At 41.8% G+C, this 26243-nt stretch overlaps 1 protein-coding gene across 5 annotated transcripts in view; it reads left to right on the top strand.

The window, feature by feature from the left end:
* FMN1 (formin 1) overlaps nucleotides 1-26243 on the top strand; it is a 441751-nt gene that overhangs the window by 102335 nt on the left and 313173 nt on the right. For 3 of the 5 annotated variants that reach the window (XR_009695151.1, XM_061157643.1, XM_061157644.1), the window contains exon 3: nucleotides 22536-22653. The exons of 1 other annotated variant lie outside the window; for it this stretch is intronic. Coding sequence is in view for 3 of the 4 variants with exons in the window: in XM_061157643.1 (XP_061013626.1) it covers nucleotides 22536-22653 (118 nt within the window). In the remaining variant the exon portion in view is untranslated. Of the gene's footprint in view, nucleotides 1-19411; nucleotides 21098-22535; nucleotides 22654-26243 lie in introns of those variants that run through there. One more of the 5 variants, XM_061157646.1, reaches the window with a different exon arrangement.

Genomic DNA, 26243 nt, shown 5'->3' with positions numbered 1-26243 from the left:
CATTGTCTAAAAATCAATCAGCTGCAGAAAACAGATATACGTTGCTGATTTGAAATTTGTGCACTAGAAAGTGACTGTGTTTACACAGTCATGTAAATATCTGAGCATTTACAGAGTACTCTGCTAACATCACTCTGTGGCCTAAACCTCATTGTGGGAGATGCCATTTGCCACTCCTAATATTTTTCTAAAAATTTGAGAACATACAGGAAACTGACTGATATGATCTGGATCCTCCAGTGGAATTCAAATAGCCTGTCTTCCACATCCCTACACCTTCCTTTCTCTGCAGCCACTCAAGTAACAGGTGGACAGTTTGGCAGGAAATCTGCCAAATGCAGGATGACCCGTTAAAAAAACAGCCTTCTCTTTCTCATTCACGTATGGATTCATTGACACACAAGCTCTGACTGACCTATACAAAGCGGAGGGCTGGGTCTTACCTACTTCCACATTGTAGACTGTCACAATTGTCACCGCTCCCCTTCACGTCCCCGTTTTCTGTCAGAGATGGGAGTGAGCATTAGGAATCCAAGAGGCGCTTTCTCACCGCACTGCCTCCGCCCCCTCAACCCCTGCCATTAACTTTAATACTTACTGACAATTTTGTGTTCCTAATTTCATTTAACATCTTCCAATTCATTGCTTTCAAGCCTGGAAGTTTGTTTTTGATGAGTTGTGACCTGTAATATTCATATGGGTGACGATTTTCTCAGGCATCCAAGAGCACAAGAATCTTGTACTTTTCATAATCATAAAACCACAGTCACTGTATGTCATTTTAGAAAAGCATTGGACATCTCAGTTATTGTAAAAGGAGGTTTGGAATGAAGCTGAGAGATGTAAAAACTACAACCCTTCATGAGATGAACTGGAAATCTGTAGTTTTTTTTTAACCTCAGTTCAGTTCAGTCGCTCAATCATGTCTGACTCTTTGTGACCCCGTGGACTGCAGCATGCCAGGCTTCCCTGTCCATCACCAACACCCAGAGCTTACTCAAACTCATGTCCATTGAGTCAGTGATGCCATCCAACCATCTCATCCTCTGTTGTCCCCTTCTGCTCCCGCCTTCAGTCTTTCCCAGCATCAGGGTCTTTTCAAATGAGTCAGTTCTTCACATCAGGTGGCCAAAGTATTGGAGTTTCAGCTTCAGCATCAGTCCTTCCAATGAATATTCAGGACTGATTTCCTTCAGGGTGGACTGGTTGGATCTCCTTGCAGTCCCAGGGACTCTCAAGAGTCTTCTCCAACACCACAGTTCAAGAGCATCAATTCTTCAGTGCTTAGCTTTCTTTATAGTTCAACTCTCACATCCATACATGACTACTGGAAAAACCATAGCTTTGACTAGACAGACCTTTGTCAGCGAGGTAATGTCTCTGCTTTTTAATATGCTGTAGAGTTTGGTCACAACTTTTCTTCCAAGGAGCAAGCATCTTTTAATTTCATGGCTTCAGTTACCATCTGCAGTGATTTGGGAGCCCCCTAAAATAAAGGCTCTCACTGTTTCCATTGTTTCCCCATCTATTTGCCATGAAGTGAAGGGACCAGATGCCATGATCTTAGTTTTGTGAATGTTGAGTTTTAAGCCAATTTTTTTCCACTCTCCTCTTTCACTTTCATCAAGAGGCTCTTTAGTCCTCCTTCGCTTTCTGCCGTAACGGTGGTGTCATCTGCATATCTACCATTATTGATATTTCTCCTGCTAATTTTGATTCCAGCTTGTGCTTCATCCAGCCCAGGGTTTCTCATGATGTACTCTGCATATAAGTTAAATAAGCAGGGTGACAATATGTAGCCTTGACATATTCCTTTCCTGATCTGGAACCAGTCTGTTGTTCCATGTCCAGTTCTAACTGTTGCTTCTTGACCTGCATACAGATTTCTCAGGAGGAAGGTCAGGTGGTCTGGTATTCCCATCTCTTAAGAATTTTCCACAGTTTGTTGTGATCCACACAGTCAAAGGCTTTTGACTTTTTTTTTTAACATCACTCTACCTAAAAAGCAGTTGTGTAGCTTGAGATACACTCAAAGAAGTGTAACAGCGACATCTACCGGTCAGACTAAGTTGCGCTTGCTGCAGCAGGAGGTCTGGCACGTCGCAGTGCTGAAATAAACTTGAAAGTCTTTCTTTTTCTTCTGTGTTTTTAAAAAATTCTGAGTTTATGTGTTTTTTAACCCATTGGCTAAACTATATATTCCTGGTTTTCCTTTTCCCTGTAAATTAAATTGTTTCCTAATTTTACTTTTTTTCAATTATAGAAATCATTTACAATACTTTTAGAAAATTTGAAATATGTAGTTAAATTGAAAGAAAAGAAATAATTCATAACCTCAGCAACCAAAGACAACAACTGTAAAAATTTGATAAATTATCTTTGTATTTTTCACTGTGTATGACTTATTTTCAGTGAGGGATTATTTTTAACTTGTAAGCATAGATTTTATACCTTTTTTTTTCTTTAATTATTACTCTTACATTGCTTGTCCATGGTGTTACAAATTCCTCTGGATGTATTTTAAGTGAATGTGTAGTATTCCTCAACATTGTATCCTAAAATTTATTTTTTAATCATTTCTCTATTATTGGAGTTAGAGTTGGTTTTTTAAAAAATTTGAAATAGTACTACAACTTGGAAATAAATAGCACTACCACATATATAATTTTTCTTATACCCCTCTCTGCCAATATTGGGATAAACTTTGGTTTATTGTCTATAATTATTTTTAGGCTTTTGAAACATATCATCACATAAACAAGGCCTATATCTTGAACTAACCTTTAATGGGGTATATGTGTTTGTGTATGTATATATATGTATACACACATGTTTATACATATTATAATATAAATATATTCATATATCATATATAAATAGCACATATTTATATATGAAATTTATATAAACACAATAAAATATATATATATTTACATGCTTCCTAGTTTTTTAAATTATAATTTTTAAACATTGGGATAGTTCCTTTAGATTCTTTTGTGCATTAGCAGTTTTTACACCTTGGACCATAAGTCTCCCTACCTCCAACCCTCCCTCTTCCTTAGATGCTACAATTTGACTCCTATGTTTTGAATATTGTTATTCTAAGTAAGATGTCCATTCGGGAGGAGGGTTCTACTGATTTAGTAAAAGTTAGCATCTTGTTACTGATTCCCAGCTCGCACTAGTGGTAAAGGACCCACCTGCCAATGCAGGAGACATGAGACACGGGTTCCATCCCTGGGTCAAGAAGATCCCTGGAGGAGGGCATGGCAACCCACATTAGTATTCTTGCCTGGAGAATCCTATTGGCAGACGAGCCAGGTGGGCGGGCTGCAGTCCATAGGGTCACAAAGTCTGACTGAAGTGACTTGCATCCACGCATGCACGGACTGATCACCATACCAGCTCAGAAGGACTTCTTTCCTCTGTGGGTTGTGAACACTAAGGTCAGGGAAGAGGGTATTACTGCATGACATTTTGATCAGCCTTAAATGTTTCAGGACTGTTCTGTTTTCAGTTTTGAATCTGATTTGCAGTGTCACCATCAAGAAGTTACTTTAATCAGGCTTTTTCAGTGGAGATGTAGCTTTTTATTAGTACATAGGGGTGATAGCTATAACATTTACTAATTGGTGGAAATTTGGCATCCACGAATCAGAATGACCCCAGGCATTCGGGCTGGAACTGCTATTAAGGCCCTTATTTAGCTGCAGATTAATTTTTTTTTTTTTAAGTCAAGAGCCAGAGAGGAAGTATTTCAGGCTTTGGGAACCATACAGTCTCTATTGCAACCACTCATTTGACAAAAGTAACCATAAAGAATACATACATAGTAAGTGTGCCTGTGTTCCAGTAAAAGTCTATAGACACTGCAATTTGTATTTCATATAATTTTCACCTATCAAAAACTTTGTTCATCTTTGATTTTTTCCTCCACCATTAAAAAATGTAAGGATCATTCTTAAAGAAGTCATTCAAAAACGAGCAGTGGGTCAGATCTGGGCCCCTCTGCTTTGGACCAGGAGATGCAAATCTCATTTGCTTCACTTCTACTGCTGACTCAACCACTAAGGAGCTATGGCACTCTGGGCACCGCCCTAAGTTCCATGGGCCTCAGTGTCTTTATCAAATGTGTGCCGACAGAATGGGACGAACAGGAACAGATAAACAAAGTTCCTTTTTGTTATAATATTAAATTTCCTGATTCTATTAAAGGGGTATAAATCAACCTAAGCAATATGATGTATGGAGAGTGGAAATTATTTAAAAGAAATGTAAAGAAAGAAATGGCAATTATTTAAAAGGAAGACATCTTAATATTTTCAATGTGAATTATTGTTTTAAAATGAGGAACAATGTCACCACTCCGATAGCGAGACCAAAATTTATAGTCTCCTAACTCTGAAGGCTCATACCACTTCTGTTTCTCCAATGCTGTCCTTTTTTCCCCTCCCATTTTACTGAGGTATAATTAACATGTAATATGGTATAAGTTTCAAGTGTTTAGATGTTTAACATAATGCTTTGATATACATATGTACTATAAAATGATCACCACAATAATTTCACATCTTATCTCCTCATCTAGTTACAATTATTTTTCTTACAATGAGAACTTTCAAAATCTACTCTCTAAGCAACTGTCAAATACACAATACAGCATTGTTAGCTATAGTTACCATCCTGTACTTACATCCCCAGGACTTAAAAACCTTACATTGGGAGTCTGTACCTTTTGATCACCTCACCCATTTCCCTCTGTCTTCATCCCTCCATATCTGGCAACCACCAATCTGTTTTCTGTTTCTATGAATTTGGTTATTTTTAGATTCTGCCTATAAAGGAGAGCATCCAGTATTCATCTTTCTCTGTCTGACTTATTCCACTAAGCACAGTGCTCTCAGAGCCCATCCATGCTGTGGGCTGTCACATCCATCATTTAGTTACTGAGCTGCGAGAAGGTGCAAGGGTTCCTTGGGAGAATGGCAGGAGGCAGAGCTGGTAGAGGGTAAATACCAGGGAGGTTCTGGGCAGCATCTTTTACTAACCAGTATATATTTCAGTGTTTAAGTGACCAGTGCTGCCAACAATGGTGCCACTTGGCTGCATGTCAGCCAGACTGTTACATAGAGAGGTTCTGTTTGGGTGATCATCTTGCTGTGGCAAACCATATAGACCATTCTGGGTGATCTAGAAAGTTCTCAAAAGAACCCGTTGCTCAGTCAGTTCCACTGTCAGGTCATGAGGTTGCAAAGTATTATATAGGACATAAGTATGATATAGGATATACTCATAGTGAAAAATTATTTATTGTTTGTTTGAAATTAAAACTTAACTGGTTGTCCTGTATTTTATTTACTAAATCTGGCAACCCTAGGTATCAATTTGGTAGCACCATCCAAATAAACCAAATGTGTGAATTGCCTTAAGGTAGTATCTATGCATGATAAATCCTCAGTCACCCAAGAGTGCCCATTTAGAGCATGAGCATTACACAGTTAGCCTTAAAGGGCAGTTTCTGAAATTCCACTATAGGACACTATCATTAGCTATGCTTCTCATTTTCTAGTGCATTTTGAGCCAGACATATCAAGGCAACTGAATCTGAAAAGACTAGAGAGCAAATGGAGTCTAACTTCTTATTACAGGTGCAGTTTCTTAAAGATTCCATTTGAGATGACTTTTCACCATGGAGGATACTGTGGAAAATATCTGTAAACAAGGGATGTGGGCAGGGCTGAAAAAAGATGCTGATAGAGGTGTGGCCTGAGATGGGCCACAAGGTACGAAAAGCAGAAAAGGTAAACAGTCATCGAGATTCTGTATTGGTGTCATGAATGCTGAAAGTAGGGTTTCACATGCAGTGTTTAGAACACAGACCTTGCACTCTTCTGGGAGATGCTGGTTTCCAAGGACCATCCCAGTCACCCCACCTGTGGGGCCTGGAGTTCTCCTTGCTGAACTGGGTTCATTGTCTGGGGGAGGACACAGCATCGGATTCCAAGTAATTACATCTTATGAACAGAAGGATGTAATTACCAAGTCCACACCCAACCTTAAGTGTCTACACCAGTGACAAACTGCCATGTATTGACTACTGGCTGAATGCCAGGCACCACCCCTTGCACCTGTTGTATAAGTTAGGAGAGAGGTTCAGTCAAGTCAGGTGCAAGGGTTTGAACCCAAGTCTGTCTGACGGGACACAGGTGCTGAAATGTTAAGCCTCTCTACCTCTCTCCTAGTTGGGTGCTTTGTTTGTTTGTTTCTGTTTTGTTTCTAATTGAAGAACCAAATTCATTGTATAGATAGGAGTTAGCCCCCATAATCAGTGAGAAAGCTTGAGAATTAAAACCACAACCAAAATCACCCCACGGAACTCAGTCCAGTGAAGATTCTACAACAGATTCTCACATGAAACACTGGATGCCTTAGACCTTTGGTCTTTACAGTTAATGGGGGAACACTGGTGGGAACATGAGCAGATTTCAGCCCCTCCACATTCCTTCACTCCTAAAAGACAAACTCCACAGCCATCAATTAGCTTCAGCCGCAAAGAATGAATGCATGAGACAAGTGCTCAGGCCTGGTGCACTGGGAAGACCCAGAGGAATCGGGTGGAGAGGGAGGTGGGAGGGGGGATCGGGATGGGGAATACGTGTAACTCTATGGCTGATTCATATCAATGTATGACAAAACCCACTGAAATGTTCTGAAGTAATTAGCCTCCAACTAATAAAAAAAATTAAAAAAAAAAGATAGGAAACATTGAAAGGGATACAAATATGTGGGATACTGGGGGAATCTGTAAATGTATAATTGGGATCTAAGGAGAAGAAAAAAAGAATAGCATAAAGCTAGAAGCCAAAAGAGAAAAATAATAGCTATAAGAATTCCAATTATTTATAAATTAAACAACATAATTATACTGTATATTGCTCATGATCAAAGAAATCACAATGGAAACTGGAAAACTATCTGAACTGAATAAACTTAGGATGAGGCTAAAGCTATACTTAGAGGAAATTTACAGCCTTACAATGTATATTTTTAAAAAGAAGGCTGATATGTACTAAGTATTATACAATGTACTAAGTATACAACTCTAAAAAAGAGCAGCAAGTCAAACCAAAAGACAAAAGCAGATATTAATGAAGTTGAAAATAAAATGCATAAAAATAAAAAAAAAAATAAAAAAAAAGAATGAATGCAGAGGGCTTTCGGATGTGCTGTCTTTGCAGTGCCTGGGCTTTCCTGGTGGCTCAGGTAGTAAAGAATCTGCCTGCAATGCAGGAGATGCGGGAGACACGGGTTTGATCCCTGGGCCGGGAAGATCCCCTGGAGGAGAGCGTGACGTCACTCCAGTATTCTTGCCTGGAGAGCCCCTCAGACAGAGGAGTCTGGTGGGCTATATAGTCCGTCGGGTTGCAGGAGTCGGACACAACTGAAGCGACTGAGCACACACGCAGTCCGTGGAAAGGACCACATCTTGGGCTCGTCTTTCATGGAAGCCAATGAGAGCCTACTGCTTAAAGCTAAGGTGGACTTCCCCAAACCATTAGCATATTCAGGACAACGGGGCTTATATTTGCAAGTGAAGTGAATTCAGGATTAGCCAACTAGTTTGTTTTCTGGAGGAGTGTGTGTAGTCGCATGTGTGAGTACATATGTGTGAGTGTGTGAAAGAGAAAGAGACAGAGATTGTGTGTCTGTGGGCTGTGTGATAAATGATCAAGAAATGATTTGGGCAAAAAGGACAGTTGGAAGGGATGAATTATTCATGGACCTGGAAAAGTACGCTTGCTTCTTATAAACTCCTCAGCACTTTAAGTCATGACAACGCAGTTGAAAAAAGTTATCTGGTTTTATTCCTAAAGTCCGTGAAATTTAATCAGTTATCTCTTTCAAATTAGTTTCAGTTTTGCAACTGGTGTGGAAGATTGGTATACATTTACATAGAAACCCTAGTTTATGCCAGTCATAAAGCCCAGTTCTTAGGCCATTTCTCACACTTCCCTTGACATGTACTTGTCCTCTCTATAAATGGCAAGATCACAACAAACGTAGTAACATCCCAGATTTCTTTATAAAACAAAACGAGTAAGTTTGACTTAACCATTGGACACCTTAGTGGTTAATGGAATTGTGAAATTCACTTTTTTTTAAATCTTGATAACACTTATACTCATTTCCTCTGTCCTGACATGAAGCAGAATAGCTGTTTGCATAAAACCGGAGTCTGAAAGTGTATACGTAGACACACTTACACTCTCAGACCCTGAAAGACCACAGATTAGAACTGAGTTTTATAAAATCGGTGAGAAACATGTAGATGAATTTTATTTAAATGATTGGAATATTGCACTGAAATATTTCATTTAGCTTCTCTAAAATTCAAATGATTGCTTTTTTGTTCCCTTAGAATGGGTTCCATTTTTTTAAGCCTCCCAAACTGCAATTTTGTGCGCATTGCTTAGACTATGAGCTTCACATTATTTCTTTAAAGCTGGTCTCTTTCTACATGTATCATTTATGTTCCATGTGTGGATTTCGGGAAAGTATTTTCTGTCTTTTCTGAGATAGAAATGGGAATTTGTGGTTAAAAAATTACATCCCATTTGACCCATTTAGAATTTGAAACACAGAAGCCTGTGCCTAGAGAATGTTTGAGAGCACTCCTATGCTAACATAAGGCTCCAGTTTTTATGACCCGATATTTTTCTCTTGCCTTTTGATTTTTACATGTTTTAATTAAGCCATCTTAATATATGATTATTGCTTCTGAATTTCATTAAGAACTGCAGCACTATAACTGTCCTGAGTATGAGCATTATAAATGTCCCTTTCGAGCTACAGGAAGTAAATGACCGTGATTCTAGGAACTGTTGTAACATTTCTCCAGAATATTTCATGAAAATTCTTAGAGTGTTGAAAATGACAGTAGCACTATATATACTTGTTTGGTTTAAGTCCCAAATTAAAATAGTGTACAAAGTGGAGGCGACAGTGACTATATTTCAAAATTATGGAAATATGATTCTTTTTTCCACTTTATTGATCCCTGTAGCTACACATGCTCCACAGTAATAGTGGTCCCTATTTATCAAGGGGCTGTGGGGAACTGAGCAAGCACTGGGTTAGGGATGTTAGCACATTTAATTCTTAGAGCAGTCCCGTGAGTTAAATATTTCCCCCATTTTATATATGTAAACACTGGTTCATAGAGCTAAAGAGCTTGCCTACGCGTCACAGTTTGTGTGTAACTAGTGAGATCCTGTGTTGAACCCAAATGTGTTTCACTTCAAAGCCATGGCTATGCTCCCCTCTTTTTTCCTTTGTCCTCTCTTAACTGTGGTTAAAAATAGAACCACACTTGTGAGGATCCCCTGGAGAAGAAAATGGCTCTCCAACCCAGTATTCTTGCCTGGGGAAATCCGTGGACAGAGGAGTCTGGTGGGCTGCATAGTCCGTGAGGTTGCAAAGAGTCGGGCAGGACTGAGCAATTAGCACTTTCACTTTTGTGACAATGCTTAGCTTACTTTCTCCTTTGTAATTTTAATGCCTTTACATTGGTTTCCATATTTTTTCTTTAAAAATGACTAAATGATGTATTAACTTCAAGGAATCAGTATTGATTCTCTGTCCTTTCTGCTCTCTGCCAACTCTAACTGCAGTGGCCATTGGGTTCTGGTAACCCAGATCACCTGGTAACCAGGTGATCATCTATAATATTTGCCCCCACTCTGATGTTTCGGTGTGAAAGAGAATACTACAAAATTCTATCGTTCTTTGACTTATTATGATGAAAAGAAGGTACATTTAGAATCAGGCTGATCCAGTGCAGATCCTAACTCTGCTACTCACTGGTTGTGTAATCTTAGAAGTGTCCTAATTTTTCTGAACCTCAATGTTAACATCAAAAGCAGTGACCAAACAGTAGTCACCAGCCACCTATGGCTATTAATTAAGATGAAATAAAATTTAAAATGTAGTTCCTCAGTTACATTAGGAACATTTTAAGTGTTCCAAGACCACCTGTGGCTAGTATCTGATGCATTGCATGACACAGATACAGGGCTTTTCCATCATTACAGAAACTTGCCATGAACAGCACTAATGAAATGGGGTCACTGACACCTTTCTCCTAGAGTTTCTGGGAGGATTAAGGTACTAGAAAGGTTGCATAAGGAACCTAGCATGGTGCCTACTTGGGACAATGACACCCTAAAATAATGCATGTCCCTCATGCATGTCTTTGTTATCCACCTTCGTTTTGTTTTGGGCAAATCATCATCTTCCCTAATTTTTCTTTTGTCTCCTTTAAAATAAATTGATGACTAGATCTTTGGTGTTGCAACAAGTATTCTCAAGATAACTTTTACTTCTTAAAAACTAAGGAAGGACAAAAAAGATACCTTGTTATAGTGAAGCCAATGGCTGTCTAGCTTCATACTCAGGAAGAAGGAGAATAAAAATATCAAGAGATGCATATGGTTTGTTAGAGTCCAGATCTGCAGTCCAGATCTGTAGTCCAGATCTACAACTTTTATCATGAACAACTTTAGCCACAGTGAAATACTGTTTCCATGGACTCCATGCCTTCTGTAGTGGTTATTTCTGTGGGACAAAACTATTAGTCATTTGAGAAAGGTACAAAACTCTTAAAAAACCTGTCCCAGGAAATTCTTTACCTTAAAGAATTCTTCTTTTTCCCTTCCTCTCCAGCTTCACAAGTAAGTCACAGCCTTTCCTTTTCCTTACAGTATTTTATTTTGTCATGGACATTGAATCCATTTCCAAAGAGTCTTTGATACTGCTTGTTGGAGTCAATCATAGAAATATCTGACAGTAAGACCCTAAGCGGGCTTCCCAGGTGGCTCAGTGGGTAGAGAATCTACCTACAGTGCCAGAAATGCAGGTTCAATTCCTGTGTTGGGAAGATCCCCTAGAGGAGGGCTTGGCAACCCACTCCAGTATTCTTGCCTGGAGAATCCCATGGACAGAGGAGCCTGGCAGGCTGCAGTCCATAATATCACAAAGACCATGCACACCCACACATACACACACACAAGACCCTAAGCAGTAATGTAATAACCATTTAAAACTACTGCATTTTCAGTGTAGTTGGTACACCTTTGAAGTATAATGAGTTGGCCTAAAAACAACAACAAAAAATGGTCCTTGCTCTGCTGCTGACACCTTGGCCCGGTCTCCCAGGCCAGTCATTGTCTGGGAACACCCTTCCCTAAAGGGAGGGAAGTCTCAGTACTAAGGGAACACACAGCATCAGCATGTGTCAACAGATTCTTAAGCAAAGGATCTTCTGGAAAAAATCTGAATTCATAGATTTTTTTTCCCCTGAAATGATTGAGCTGATTTAAAAATCATCTTGGAACAGAGGAAAAGTATTATAATAAAAACAGGTGAACTTTGTAACCATCTATAGTAGCCACATTTCAAGCTAATTGTTCTCTTCAGACGGACAAAAACAATCCAGAGAGCACTGACCCCTTGAAAGAATTTTCTTTGGAGTTCAACTCACTCATGGCACAGATATGGTATCGGGAGGCATGGTATTTAGTAGGCCTATCTATAAGGAGGGCTTCCCTGGCGGCCCAGTGGTAAAGAAGCTATCTGCCAAAGCAGGAGAAGATCCCTGGGTTGGGAAGCTCCCCTGGAGGAGGGTATAGCTACCCTCTCCAGCATTCTTGCCTGGAGAAACCCCATGGATAGCAGAGCCTGGCGGGCTGCAGTCCATGGAGTCAGAGAGAGTGGGACATGACTTAGCGACTGAACAACAATAACAACAGTCTATAGGGAATAATTCAAAATTCTCCAAGCCAGGCTTTAGCAATACGTGAACCGTGAACTTCCAGATGTTCAAGCTGGTTTTATTAGTTGGAGGCTAATTACTTCACAACATTTCAGTGGGTTTTGTCATACATTGATATGAATCAGCCATGGATTTACACGTATTCCCCATCCCGATCCCCGCTCCCACCTCCCTCTCCACCCGATTCCTCTGGGTCCTCCCAGTGCACCAGGCCGGAGCACTTGTCTCATGCATCCCACCTGGGCTGGTGATCTGTTTCACCATAGATGGTATACATGCTGTTCTTTTGAAATATCCCACCCTCACATTCTCCCACAGAGTTCAAAAGTCTGTTCTATATTTCTGTGTCTCTTTTTCTGTTTTGCATATAGGGTTATCGTTACCATCTTTCTAAATTCCATATATATGTGTCAGTATGCTGTAATGTTCTTTATCTTTCTGGCTTACTTCACTCTGTATAAGGGGCTCCAGCTTCATCCATCTCATTAGGACTGGTTCAAATGAATTCTTTTTAATGGCTGAGTAATATTCCATGGTGTATATGTACCACAGCTTCCTTATCCATTCATCTGCTGATGGACACGTGCACCCCAGTGTTCATCGCAGCACTGTTTATAATAGCCAGGACATGGAAGCAATCAAGCTGGTCTTAGAAAAGGCAGAGGAACCAGAGATTAAATTGCCAACATCCACTGGATCATTGAAAAAGCAAGAGAGTTCCAGAAAAACATCTATTTCTGCTTTATTGACTATGCCAAAGCCTTTGACTGTGTAGGTGACAATAAACTGTGGAAAATTCTGAAAGAGATAGGCATACCAGACCACCTGACCCACCTCTTAAGAAACCTATATGCAGGTCATGAAGCAACAGTTAGAACTGGACATGGAACAACAGACTGGTTCCAAATAGGAAAAAGAGTACGTCACGGCTGTATATTGTCACCTTGCTTATTTAACTTATATTCAGAGTACATCATGAGAAACGCTGGGCTGGAAGAAGCACAAGCTGGAATCAAGATAGCCGGGAGAAATATCAGTAACCTCAGATATGCAGATGACACCACCCTTATGGCAGAAAGTGAAGAGGAACTAAAAAGCCTCTTGATGAAAGTGAAAGAGGAGAGTGAAAAGGTTGCCTTAAAGCTCAACATTCAGAAAACTAAGATCATGGCATCTGGTCCCATCACCTCATGGGAAATAGATGGGCAGACAGTGGGAACAGTGTCAGACTTTATTTTGGGGGGCTCCAAAATCACTGCAGATGGTGACTGCAGCCATGAAATTAAAAGACGCTTACTCCTTGGAAGGAAGGTCATGACCAACCTAGATAGCATATTAAAAGGCAGAGACATTACTTTGCCAACAAAGGTCCGTCTGGTCAAGGCTATGGTTTTTCCAGTCATCATGTATGGATGTGAGAGTTGGACTGTGAAGAAAGCTGAGTGCCCCAAAATTGATGCTTTTGAACTGTGGTGTTGGAGAAGACTCTTGAGAGTCCCTTGGACTGCAAGGAGATCCAACCAGTCCATCCTAAAAGAGATCAGTCCTGGGTGTTCATTGGAAGGACTGATGCTGGAGCTGAAACTCCAGTACTTTGGCCACCTCATGGGAAGAGTTGACTCATTGGAAAAGACCCTGATGCTGGGAGGGATTAGGGGCAGGAGGAGAAGGGGACGACAGAGGATGAGTTGGCTGGATGGCATCACCGACTCAATGGACATGAGTTTGGGTAAACTCCGGGAGTTGGTGATGGACAGGGAGGCCTGGCGTGCTGCGATTCATGGGGTCGCAAAGAGTCGGACACGACTGAGTGACTGAACTGAACTGCACTAAACTGATAGGGAATAATCTTTTTCAGACCAAATGGCTCCTCTGTCCCGGAGCATAGGTAGGAGGGAGCTGGGCAGGGCAGTTTCCTGCTTGGGCCTTCATTTCATGGGTAAATACTTGCTTCATATTGACGAGGCTAAAAAACATTGTTAGATATCAGTTGATGCCCCTAAGTAAGCTGTTCCTTTGTTCTGAAAATATATCACATCCATATGGGACTTATTTGTGTCAGGCACTGATGAGAATGCGGAACACATATTCATTTATTTAATCCTTCTAATAACCCATACAGAAGGAGCCATTCTTATTCCAAGTTTCTAGGAGAGGAAGCTGAGACCCAGGTTGCTTACATAACTTGCCCAAGGTCAAGTTTCTTGCAGGAGTAAGGTAGGATGTGAGCCCAGGACCCAGGGCCAAGTTCTTAACTCTTCTTCAGCCTCTCTTCCTTTTCAGAGGAAAAGGGAATGAATGTTTGTTACCAACATTCAACCCACTTCCACAGAGACTTTGAATACAACTCAGTGGAACCAGTCTTAGAAACATTGAGCACCAAGATGGCTGGACAGAAAAAGGCCTTAATCCTGAGTCCGGTTGTTGCTGTCAGCAGATGCAGCCTGTTTGTCTTCAATCAGTGAAAACAGCTGCTAGCTTTTCCGAGGCTGAGCGAGAGGGGCTGTTGGAAGCACTGCAGTAGATAGCAGGGGGATTTCTTCGCGTAGTGAAGCCTGGCAGAGCGCTGCCTGAAATGGAAGGAGTAAGCCTAGGGAGGCCTCCGGTTCTGTCCTTGGTTTGGCCTCATAACTCTGTTTTCAAGATGTGGAAAATGAACTTAAAGAAGCTGCTGATCAGGAAGAAGGTATGATCACATGCCAAGGCAGGAGGGCGATGTGTCATTTCCTATCCTATGACTGCACTTGAGCTTCATGAATGGGTACAGTTAGCTAGCTTCTCTTGACTCCAAGTGTCTCCATCTTTAAAACATGAATGTTGAGCTTCTTGATTTCTAGTCCTTCTGAAGTCCTCTTAAGCCTCCCAACAATTCGATTCTACCCATCTTCTTCCATTATCTTATACTTGTTTCATCTGGCATCTCATTCATTTAACAAATGTCTTTTTGAGTACTTGTATGTCCTTATTTCCTCAGAGCTCACTTAATTGTCACTTATTTAAAACATGCTTCCTGAACCCCATCCTGAATTCCTGAACAAAACCCCATCTCCACCCATTACCTCACTTACATCTTTCTTCATAGTTTGCTTACTTACTTTTCCCAGTCCATTGCTCGAAACACTTCTCTTGCACAGAAATAGTTTCTACAATCTTACATACTCTTACTAATTTTAACTTCTACTTTTCTTAAGCAGTCATTCCATTAACCTAGTTGAATCCCTACAAGCTGGAAGCAGTCATGAAAAATCAGGCCCAGAACTTGGAGCATATTGGATAAGGAGAAACATGAGAATCATTTAGCCTGATACCATGAAATTAATCTCACTTGCTGCACTTTTCCCTTGCCTTTCTGGGAGAATGCTGAGAGAGGATTTTATGAGAGTGGTGGGAAGGAATTCTCTAAGCTGAGTGACATGGCAGAGTGCTGCAAAGAGTGTGTGAGGTGGGGAGCAAGGGGCTTTAGGAAGTTTTTGCTTTAGACCGTGTGCCATTTCTGCAAATTGATTTTGAAAAATTTTTAATGCTCATTCCTTTAATCGTTATGAGAATCAAGAAGCTAGGTTCTACTACTTCCAGGAGATGATATCCCTTTTTTTTTGTTTATTACAACCTTTTTTTTTTAGGCTTATCTCACTAGGTGTTGTTTATTGGAATGATGTTCTCATTGCCATGAGGTTCAGTTAGCTCCAGCCTCAATCTGAGAAGATGGTGAGATGGGAGGAACATGGAGAATTCATTAGTAGTAAATTCTCCACATAAATTCTGTTCAGTTTTCACATAACTGGGTGCTGATTGTTTGTAACAAATAGTTACAAAAAGCAACATGTGAGTTATCCTACCTGATATTGATCATGCCTGTTTCAACTAGTTGTCCAAAGTAGATAATTTTTAATCTGGCCTTTTGCATAGGTAGCTACTAGAGAACTTAAGTATCTTGAGGTTAGAACAAAAGAGAATAAGGTGAGGTTGTAAAGGAGAAAGTCTTGGTTGTTACTGGTTTTGCATGGTAGGTACTTTAAAAGCATGTATCATAGAACAAGACAAAAATAATGTCCAAAAGAGGTGATTATTTTTCCCTCTGAGAATGTTAGAGCATTAAATAGATGAATTTTTCAAGACCGCCCAACTAAGATCAGATTTATAGGCTGCTTATTTGAAAACTACTATGGTCTGAAATATTTTTCCATTCCCTAAATGACCAGATGTTGTAACATTTCTCATAGTCATGAGAATGAGTGTCCTGAAAGAGTCACTATTCAAAAATCTCTTTAAATTACCATGCTGCTCTTTCTTACTTATCTTCATATTTTTATGGTCATAACTTGCATTCATTCAAAATTGTCTTAGGTCCACCTATTGCTAATTAAACTGAGTCTGGAGTATAAAGTACTAAGTTACGGTCTCTGAACAAGAATCACCTCTTTCATGGCTGATTTCCCCTGTTAAACTTCATGTTTCATCAAGGTGGAGGGCTGGAGTTTCTCCATCTTTATGTCCCAGAAGCCTCGTATAGAGTTCGTGCTTGACAATGATTGTTGGATGAATGCATCTTTGTGATAGTTCATTTTCCTAAATGAAGGAGAATTGTATAGGTAAACTGGAAAGCCTCTTTGTAAGTTTGAGTCCTGAGGATTATGTGTCTTGCCTGTGACAAGTAGACAAGCCAGCTAGGGAATTTTTGCTTGATTTTTCTAAGTAGCCCGTCTACTTAGAAATTTACATGGGAAATTTTCCCTCTAAATTTACATGGGAAAAGAATGGTCCCGCTCATATTTTTTTCTTTTCGTGAAGTCAGTCTTCTGTATCATTTCAGAGGGTAAGGTACAATACATGCCCTAGTGAGACCCCACCACCTAACCGGGCTGACACGCCTGCACATTTTAAGATGCAGGTGGATGTGGAGTTCTATTATTGCAGGAAGCAGGGCTCAGGGTTTTGGAATAGTGACTGTGGATTCTGTGGCCTAATTGCCTTGATTCAAGTTCCAGCTCTTCTTGTGAATATGAGCAAGTTACATCATCTTTCCATGCCTCAGTTCCCAAACAGGAAAAAGAAAATAATACCAACCTCATAGTTAGGTGTTGTTGATGTTCTGTTGCTAAGTTGTTCAGTTCTTTTGTGACCCCATGCACTGTAAGCTGCCACATTCCTCTGTACATAGGATTTCCCCTGCAAGAATACTGAAGTGGGTTGCCGTTTCCTTCTCTGAGGGATCTTCCCCACCAAGGGATCAGACCTGTGTCTCCTGCTTCACAGGTGGATTCTTTACCACTAAGCCATCAGGGAAGCCCATAGTTAGCTGTATACTAATCAGTTAATACACATGAAAGCAACTAGAACAGTGCTTGTAAACACCTAATAAATGTTATGTATTATTAACATCATCCAGTTATTAGCTGTGCATCTTTGCTTGGTTGCATTCTCTTGGCCATGGTTGCTTCATTTTTAAAATAAACCTAATAACACCTTATCTACCCTAAACCAAGGGACTGGAATCAAATTGTCTCCCTGGGACCCAAGATTCCCACAACATTGTCTGTGTTTCCCACAACGTGTCTGTGGGTATTGAGAAGGTGCTAGAACTTTGTATTTCCACTCCATGCTGTAGTGTGGAAGAGCCTTCTAGTTTATGTCCCATTTTGTTGAAAGTGCTTAAAAACTTATTCTGGAAGTCAATAATTATGTCTGAGAAAATGGAGCTTTCTCAGTTAAAGAACAACAAATATGTGCCATCTCTCTTCCCCTCACCCGTATGTTCACTGGTCTACATGGTTCTTCAGAAGACTGATCTTATGATCAGATGTAATGATTCCTTTTTCTTTTTCTGTCCTGAAGAAGCAGAAGTATGGTTTTATCAACAGGCATTTCCTTTAGATAGGAAACTTGTTATGAGGCTTAAACGGCACGAATGAATTTTCCTGAGTGTTGTGGTGGCCTTTTGATTAACCATGCCCTATTTAATAATCTCAAAATATACTGGGATCAGGAGCAACCAGGAAATTATCCATTTAGATACAAGGTCAAATCAGGGATGAGGAAATACTGTTTTAATTTTCCTATAAGAGTTGATGGGCTATAATCATATGTACCCTTTTTGTGTGAAGGTTTCTTTTGAACACATCACACTGGAAATTTATTATTATGATCAGAATTTCTCAATGGAGAACACAATTCAAGTTAGCAGTGTGGAAGCCGCAGCCATTCCCTGCTGCAGATAAAGCAAGACAGCTGTTTTGCTTATGGCTACAGCTTCTGTTTTGCAGAAAAAATTTGTTTGCATTTAACGCTTGGGCTCAATCTTCTCGAAGCTTTGTTCAGAGAGCCGGTGATTACTATTAAACCATGATAACTATTAAGCCAGTCTGGCTCTCTTGATCCTGCACAGTGCCTTATCCATTCCAGGGTGCTTACTAAATGCCTGCTGACTCAATAGGATCTGGTAAACACTGAGAGACCTTCAGGTACAACAGGAAGCTGCCCCAAGAGGCAGGTATGCTGCTAGGAGACAGAGCTGCAATTTTTCCATGTCCTTCATTGCCAGGTTCCCAGCTTGTACCCCACTGGAAACTACACCCAGCTGATGTTTGGTGGTGGTTTTGTCTTTCCTGTTTTTGTTTTAGGCAGATGGGTCTGTGACAGAGCCCTGATAGAGACCTTTCAGATGTTTTTCCCTTTAGGGGAATGTGGCTCCTTGGGGACCTTTTTAATGAATTGCTTTGCCTAACAAGGCAGGTTGTGTGTAACTTTGTACCATGCTAGGTTTCAATTTGTCAGGTGGATGGCTGGAGCACAGAGGGGTGACCTCTGGCCAGCAGGATTCCTAAGAAAGCTAGGAAGTCAGAGCTGCTGAACAGAAGCCCAAGGTTAGCCCAAGAGAGTGGAGGGTTATCATTCCTTCCTGACTGGGGCTGTTTGCTCTACCACCCTGAGGCTGGTGGACAGTGGGCGTGGTGGGCGTGCTTGCCTAAGTACCTGTTTGTAGAACGCTGTGACAGCAGGGCAGAGCTAAAACAGCAGTAATCTAAACCAGTCCTGTAGGTTTTTCTTCACTGGAAGCTAAAATCTGCATTCCAGATGAAACCTGCAGGGAAGCGGAAGAAAGCACTTAAAAAAAGGAAAAAAAAAAAAAAAGGAAAGAAAAAGCTTCGAGGGTAGTAAATTAACTGCTTTTGAGAGTCCTTGGCACTTTGAGATGATCTGTTTCTTTCTTTCCTTTTTCCTTTTAAATATTTCTTGGCTTCGGGCTTTCTAAGTGGCTGTCGGTCTGTGCGCACTGCTAGTTTTGGGTTTTTTTTTTTTTTTTTTGCTTGGATGGCACAGGCTTCTGACCGTGATTTAGATGCCAAAAGAGCCCGCAAGAAGTATTTCAGTCATTTTCTGCTGATTCACTTTTGAACTTCCTGGGCTGCTTTGCGGGGTGGTTGAAGGCTGTCGGGATCAGCTTGCCCGCTCAGCACTCTCTGGAGCCTCCCTTGCTCACCAATGAGGAAGTTGAAAGCCACCCGGCGGACCGCCGGCACTGGGGCGGGGCTCGTGGCAAATCCTGGGCTGGGATGAGTGGGGGCAGGCTGATTTTCCCTACGACAAAAAGCCTTTTGTCCCCGGGAATAAATACGGAAGTCCCAGAGGAGCAGCCTCCCAGCCCGTGTGTAGTAAGGTGCGCAGCCTCAGCCGCTTCTGGGCATAGAGCCCCGCGGACTTTCTACAGTTTGCCCGGGCGCCCCATCCCCGCGCAAACCGGAAGGAGGGCTCGGGAGGGACCAGGGCCGGGCCGAGTGTGGTCGCGCTGCGGCTGAATCCACCGGCCCGCCCCTGTGGTTCTCCGTTCTAGAAGTTAAGAGCCGATGGAGTGCAGAAACTGAAGGTAGCAGAAGTGAGAACTGCCACCCAGGGCACTGCTGGGACATGGAGGAAGGTGGAAACGTTCTCAGTGGCAGTGATGGCTCGAAGCCAGAACAACCTGAAGCCGGACTTGACCCGGCGCTGTCGATCCTGACCAAGTTCTCTATGAAATCCCTCTTTGGGTTCACGAGTAAATTGGAATCTGTGAAACCCGAAGAGGAAGACGCGGTGCTGAAAGCCTTCCGTAATTTAGTGGTGGTGTCCAGTAGTGGATCGGATCTGCAGGAGGCAGAGGCTCAGGTTCCACCTGACCATGGAAATGATGGGAAGACAAAGGTGGAGACGCAGATGGAGTTGGAGGGAAGTCCTAGGGGAGAAGAAGAGGCCGGGATTTCTCTCCCTGGACAAGAGCTGCTTCCACTCGCTGCTTTGAATGTGAACCAAGACAATGTCATTTTGGTTCGAGGGACCCTGGTGAACACCACCAGTGATTCTGACTCTGATGATGGAGGCCAGGAACCAGAAGAGGGAAGCAAGACCAACAGACCCAGATCCCCTGGTGGTGTTTTATCTGAGCCATCTGAGGAACCCCAAGAAAAGCCAGGAGATGGAAGGGAAAATACTGCCCCTAGTGACAGGGGTGATGCAGAGCTCAGTGGAGAAGGTCCTCAAAGAACTTTGCAGGAGATAAGCTGCAAGTTGGACCCGGACAAAGGTGGCCTTCGGACAGAGCACAGCCCCTGCCAGCGAGAAGCTGGAGAAGAAGCTTCCATAGCTCCACCTGCGACAGCAGACCAGGACGCAAGTGTTGGTGTCACCGAGAACACCTCTTCCAAAAAAGTCGTCCCTGGAGAGAAGTCCTTCCAGCTTCCAGCTTTTTTCAGTGGGCTTCGTGTGCTGAAGAAGGGAGCCACAGCCGAGGGTGGGGAGACCATCACTGAAATTAAACCAAAGGATGGGGATCTGGCTTTGCTCAAGTTGACCCAACCAGTCCAGCGGTCCCTGGCACAGGCAGGGCCTCCAACAGTGAAGAAGGGAGAGAAAACAAACTATCCAAAGGCCACTCCCACGCTCCTGGAGCAGCTCTCTCAGCTGCTCAACATTGACGTTCCCAAAGCCGAACCAAAGGCAGAAGACCCTGAACAGCCCAAGGGGGAAGAGATGGGCTGTGGTGCACCTCAGGAGAGCCAGAGCGACCCTGGAGAAGCCCAAACCCAGGGAGGAGAGGTCAAGCCAAAGCCGCCAGAGACTGCCTTGGAGGCCTTTAAAGCCTTATTCATCCGTCCCCCCAAAAAGGGGTCCACGGCTGACACCTCTGAGCTGGAAGCTCTCAAGCGCAAGATGAGGCATGAGAAGGAGTCCCTAAGAGCTGTGTTTGAGCGGTCAAGGTCAAGGCCTGCGGATGGCCCCTCAGATTCCAAAAGCGTACGTAGCAGTTGGGTTGTGTGATTTGTCATAAAGTGTGATGTGGCCATGTTTCTTTTCGGGTTTCCTGTCAAAGAGAATCTTAGTTACCTACTCTTAGTGACCCTCGTCTAGGTGAAAGATGATATTATCAAGTGGTCCTTGTAAGGAGTTTGGAGTTGGACAGCATTTTGGAGTTGGAGCATTTTCTTTCTTTCTTATATTTCTCTGGGTTGTTGTAAGAAAGGTGTAAGTAAAGATGTACAGATCAGAAAAGGAAACTGTTACTCTGAGTTTAAACATTAATAGTAAATATGCTTCTAAAAACCAGGCAGCATCAGAATCAATGCAATATGGAAATGTAGCCCAGACTTCCTTCCCACTTAATTATACCTCTGTGAAAACTGTATTTTTCCTTTGAAAATTGGTCACTTGGCCAAATACATGTTTGTGATGTGATTAAACTGTTCTGTGTTGGTTACAAGGCATCCTGATTGAGGACTGGGTTTAGAATGAGACCTGGGTTATAATTCTAACTCCACCAATTACTGGTTGGGTGACCTTGATCTTCTCTGAGCCTCAGTCTTCATCAGCAAAACGATGAAAATAACCTTTATTTTATATGGTAGTTGTGAAGAATAAATGAAGTTAGCACATAGTAACCATCTGATTAGTGAAAACTGTGACAATTGTTTAAAAAAGTATTCAGGAAATTTGTAAGGACTAGCAAGCACTTGTTCAGTGGATCTTAAAAGTTCATAAGGGCAGTGAGTAGAATTTTTTGCTTAGTTTCAACCTGCATATAATTATCATTCCCTCATACATTTGATTAGTTAAAATGTTAACTTTAAGGTCTTTAGAAAAATTATCTTGGGTTGCAGTTAAAAACTAAATACAACATAGCATTCTCTTGGTTGTAAAATCAACCCCTGTAAAAATAGCTTGAATGTGAAAGCAAGCTCATTCATTTTTTTTTTTTTTTTTTGTAGGAAAGAAAAAAAAAACAAGAATTGATCAATGTGAATGTCTTAAAGTGTTATCTTGACCAAGAACTAATGTTCATGGAACGTGCAAAACTGGTTTATATCTTTAACCCTGGAGTTGTTTGGGGTATATTTGTAAACATACCTATAAATGTACCAAATTATAATACATTTGTATCTTCAGCTCAAAGTGTATTAATGTGTGTGTTTTTTTTTAAAGAGTTACATGCTAAAAATCATTTATTGAAGGTCGTGTAATACTTGGCCTTAAGTCCTTTCATTTTCCCACTCCAGCTGATCACTTTACGTTTCTGGAAAAGGATTGTATTGTAGTGAGTTGTTTCAGTTGCAGCGAGTGAAAGCAATATGCAACTGGCGATTAGAATTAATTTTGGAGTGAGTGCATTCTCAGGGTTTAGATGACTCTGGTCACATTTTATTGAACTTAAACTTTTCTCTGCCCATTTTTCCCACAGCCTGACCACAGTCCCACTGAGCAGGATGATAGGATTCCTGGCAGACTCCAGGCTGTCTGGCCACCACCGAAGACAAAGGACACCGAAGAAAAAGTGGGATTGAAGTACACTGAAGCAGGTAATGTGAAAAGAAGCCAGGTCTCAGGAATGAATCCCTTGCTGCATTGGCTTTTAGTTCTAGCTCAGTAGACTCTGAGAATTGGAGTTTTTGTTTCATTATAAAATGCAATGCTGAAGGCTTTTCTTTTTGGTTTCGATGTTACAGTGAACCCTGGCACACTTATCAGGAATGAATCTCTTAGAGATGAAAGGTGAATGCAGTGAAATGAATGAAGGGGGGCACTTGTGTAAAGGAGGAGAACCTTGGGGGAACTAATGGAGAAGGTAGATTACAGATTTTTCAGGAAGCAGGTGGTTGGCCTTCAGAGAGTGTGTGAGCCGGCAGGGCTGCTGGCAGAGGCAGAGTGTGAGTCTCCAGAGCTGGGATCCGATTTGTTCTTTGTCTTCGAGTAATGCTTTTGAGTCACAGTAACCTTGTGCAGAGTGAATGTACAGATACCATCAGTTACTCTTTCACTTTCGTTAGACAAAGCTTTGTTTAATGCATGGCCAATTTCGAAGCAATCCAACTCCCTGGAAACCTTCCCCAGAGCTTTGCTTGAATGTATTTAAATAGAATGGAAATCTAGATATTTTTACTTTTTAAGTGAAGGGTTCACATGAAATTAAAAAAGAAAAAAGAATGGGAGGAGGTTATGTCTTAATTGTATATATGTGTGTGTTTATGTATCTCTGAGGAAACCTCTTTGTCTTCTTCCTGGTATTTGAAGATTTCTTTATAGGCTTACATTTTGCTGATTGTGTTAAGTATCTATATATATTACCAGTCTGTGTGGTTATACAAAAGAAGTACTTCTTTCAGTTCTTATTGGTTGATTGGTTGACATAAGTAGATCAAAGTTTGGATAGTTTAGTAATCCACAGGCTTTTTGAAAGATGATAAAATTACAATCAGTGAGTGATAGCACAAGTGGATCTCAGTTCTAGCTTCCACTTACACAGTTGCAAACTTCTGACTACCGCCAAGACAACTACTTGATGACATTCTTTTCTGACCTGCTTGACTTACAGAGGGAAAGCTATCATAGCCTTGGTGAAAATGTATATAACTATTTCATTCTTCTTGCCTACATTTGATTTTTCCAAAAATCAGAATGCTTATGGCTGCAATACTGACCACCTCCCAAGCTGTCTTTTCTGGCACAGTTTGAACAATCAGAAGTCCTGAAGTTCTCTTTAGTGAAAAACCAGAATCCTATGAGTTCTTATTCCTAGAGTATAATGGGGTGGCAGTCTTCCTTGTGATAATGAGCATTTGCAGAGTAGAGAAAGAAATGTCCGAAATGACTTTTCAGTCTATGTCAAATCATATGTGGGGGCATTTATACTCTGTAGAGATTCCTGAGTCTTTGCTCTCTCTCCTCTTTTGTTTCTAGAAGCTCAGAGGAGTTCTGTCATTACCTTGCTATGTTATTACACCCGAAGTCAGTAGCTTTCCAAGCTCTCTCTCTCTCTCTTTTTTTTTGGTCATGAAATGTGTGTTCTCAGAGCTATCTCAGGTGTGGGATTAGATGAGGGAAAAGGAGGGGGGATCAATGAATAGTAACAGTCCTCTTGGGTGCATTCTGATGGCACAAGGACAGCTTGCTACAGACAGAAGACTGCCTGTTGTCTGGAGAAGGCATCTAGGCCCCCAGCTGGTTCCCACGATGGCAGTCCTGTGGTTCACTTTCTGTGCTCCCAGGTCTGGTGCTTGTTTTCCTATGAACCTTGTAGCAGTAATTACTCTGCTGATAATACTTTACGGAGTATTAAAGCAGATACCCTATGCCTGCAGGAAGCTTCTTTTTACTCCATGACTCAATACCAGCATATGGTTGCCTTGTCATTTATTGCTAATCTTGAGGAAGTTAACATTTTCCTTGTGATTTTAAGTTCTGTTGTTGAGAAATCTGGAGTCTTATAAGCACATAGTTTATAACTTAATACATTTTGTGGTATTTCCATTGGTTTCCCTGCCCTTAGGGAAGTAGCAAGCACAGATAGAAAAATTAGATCCAAAATATTTCAGGGTGTTCAAAGTGCTTTTAATTTTTCCTGGCATATATAATTCATTAAGTTAGTGAAATGGGATAGCAGGAGTCTAGCATTCGTATTTCAAGTAAGCTATTGACTCAGATGATAAAGAATCTGTCGGCAATGCAGTAGACTTGGGTTCCACCCCTGGGTTAGGAAGATCCCCTGGAGAAGGGAATGGCTATCCTCTCCAGTATTCTTGTCTGGAGAATCCCGTGAACAGAGGAGCCTGGTGGGCTGCAGTGTACGGAGTCAAGAAGAGTCAGACACAACTGAGTGATTACCCACACAGATGTAGAGTTCTGCGCTGTCAACATCAGAGCCCAGTCCTCGGCAGGGCTGGCCCAGAGGTGGTTTTTTTCATCATGCATCTCTCACTGTCCTTGTGCTGCCCTTGGCTACTTTGGATGTGCCACTGCTTGTGTTTCCCTCTGTTCAGAGTTTGTCGTTCAGTGATGTCTTTCTGAGGGCTTAGGCGGTCATCTGATATGGTCAGATCACTTTTGTTCAAGGATAAAATGAAAGAGCTGATCTAAGGGAAGCTGTCCCTTTAAACTATGGCTTCTGGAGCCCTCGTGGCCATGTGAGGGAAGCTGACCACTGTTGCTGGTGCCAACTGTCAAGGATGCGCTCTTCTGCCACTGCCAAAGCCATCAGCGTCATCTATAGCTGCTGACACTGCAACAAACTCACTCACTCCCTTGGCAGCTAAAGCCCTTGGCTCCCACTGGAGCCTCTGGTGCCATTCTGATGATGCTGCATCTGCCATCAAGGGCCCTTCCGCTGCCAGTCTCTGAGCTCTCAGAGCTCAGGTGATGTGCCAGTTGAGAGGGGCAGTAGCGCTCACCAGAGCTGTCACGCAAGGGACTTGCGCACTTGCTGGAGTTGACCTCTACCAGGGATGGTCCCCCGTGTTCATTCACACTGTATTTGAATTGCTCTGCTCAAATGAGAAAGAATCACTTTCTCCCAAGCCCTGTACTGTCCTTTCATACATTATTAGCAATGCAATTCTGCTTTGTGCTTGGGATGCCTCACAGCTATTATGAGTGAAAAGAGCATTCTCTCTCCCCTCGCCCCCAACTCTCCCCCCCCTACCATTCCTTGGAATGGACTGGGGACTATCTGAGTGACAGTCCTCATGTCCTCAGAATTGTCTTTCCTCCTCCTCCTGAGTACAGGAGTTTGCTCTCGCAACAAGCTTGTGGGATAGTCTGGCTTTTCTTAGGAAGAATTTTTCAGTGGGCTCATCACATTCTTAAATGGTTAAGTCACGTTGAGTCCCTGCCGCTTTCCTGCACTGCAGACCAGAAACATCTGGGTGGAATAAACTTGGTTACCTTGTGAAGCCCAGGGCTAAGTCAAACCCAGTCACAACCAAGTGAAAAGTGTGAAACAATACAAGGGGAACCTAAAGGAAAAAGTCAATGTCTACCTTTAAGTTTAATGCTGCAAAAGCAGTTTGTCTTATCAGAGATAGAGCCCCAGGGATCTCTTCTGTTCATCCTCTAACAGGCTGTCCTATCTGTGGTGAGGTTACTTAAGGGTTTGTAACAGGCCCAACATCTTAAA

The sequence above is a fragment of the Dama dama genome, chromosome 12, assembly GCF_033118175.1.
Source record: "Dama dama isolate Ldn47 chromosome 12, ASM3311817v1, whole genome shotgun sequence".
NCBI classification, from domain to species: Eukaryota; Metazoa; Chordata; class Mammalia; order Artiodactyla; family Cervidae; genus Dama; species Dama dama.
Note: the sequence above shows the minus strand (reverse complement) of the source record. Positions and strands in the feature narration are given on the sequence as shown.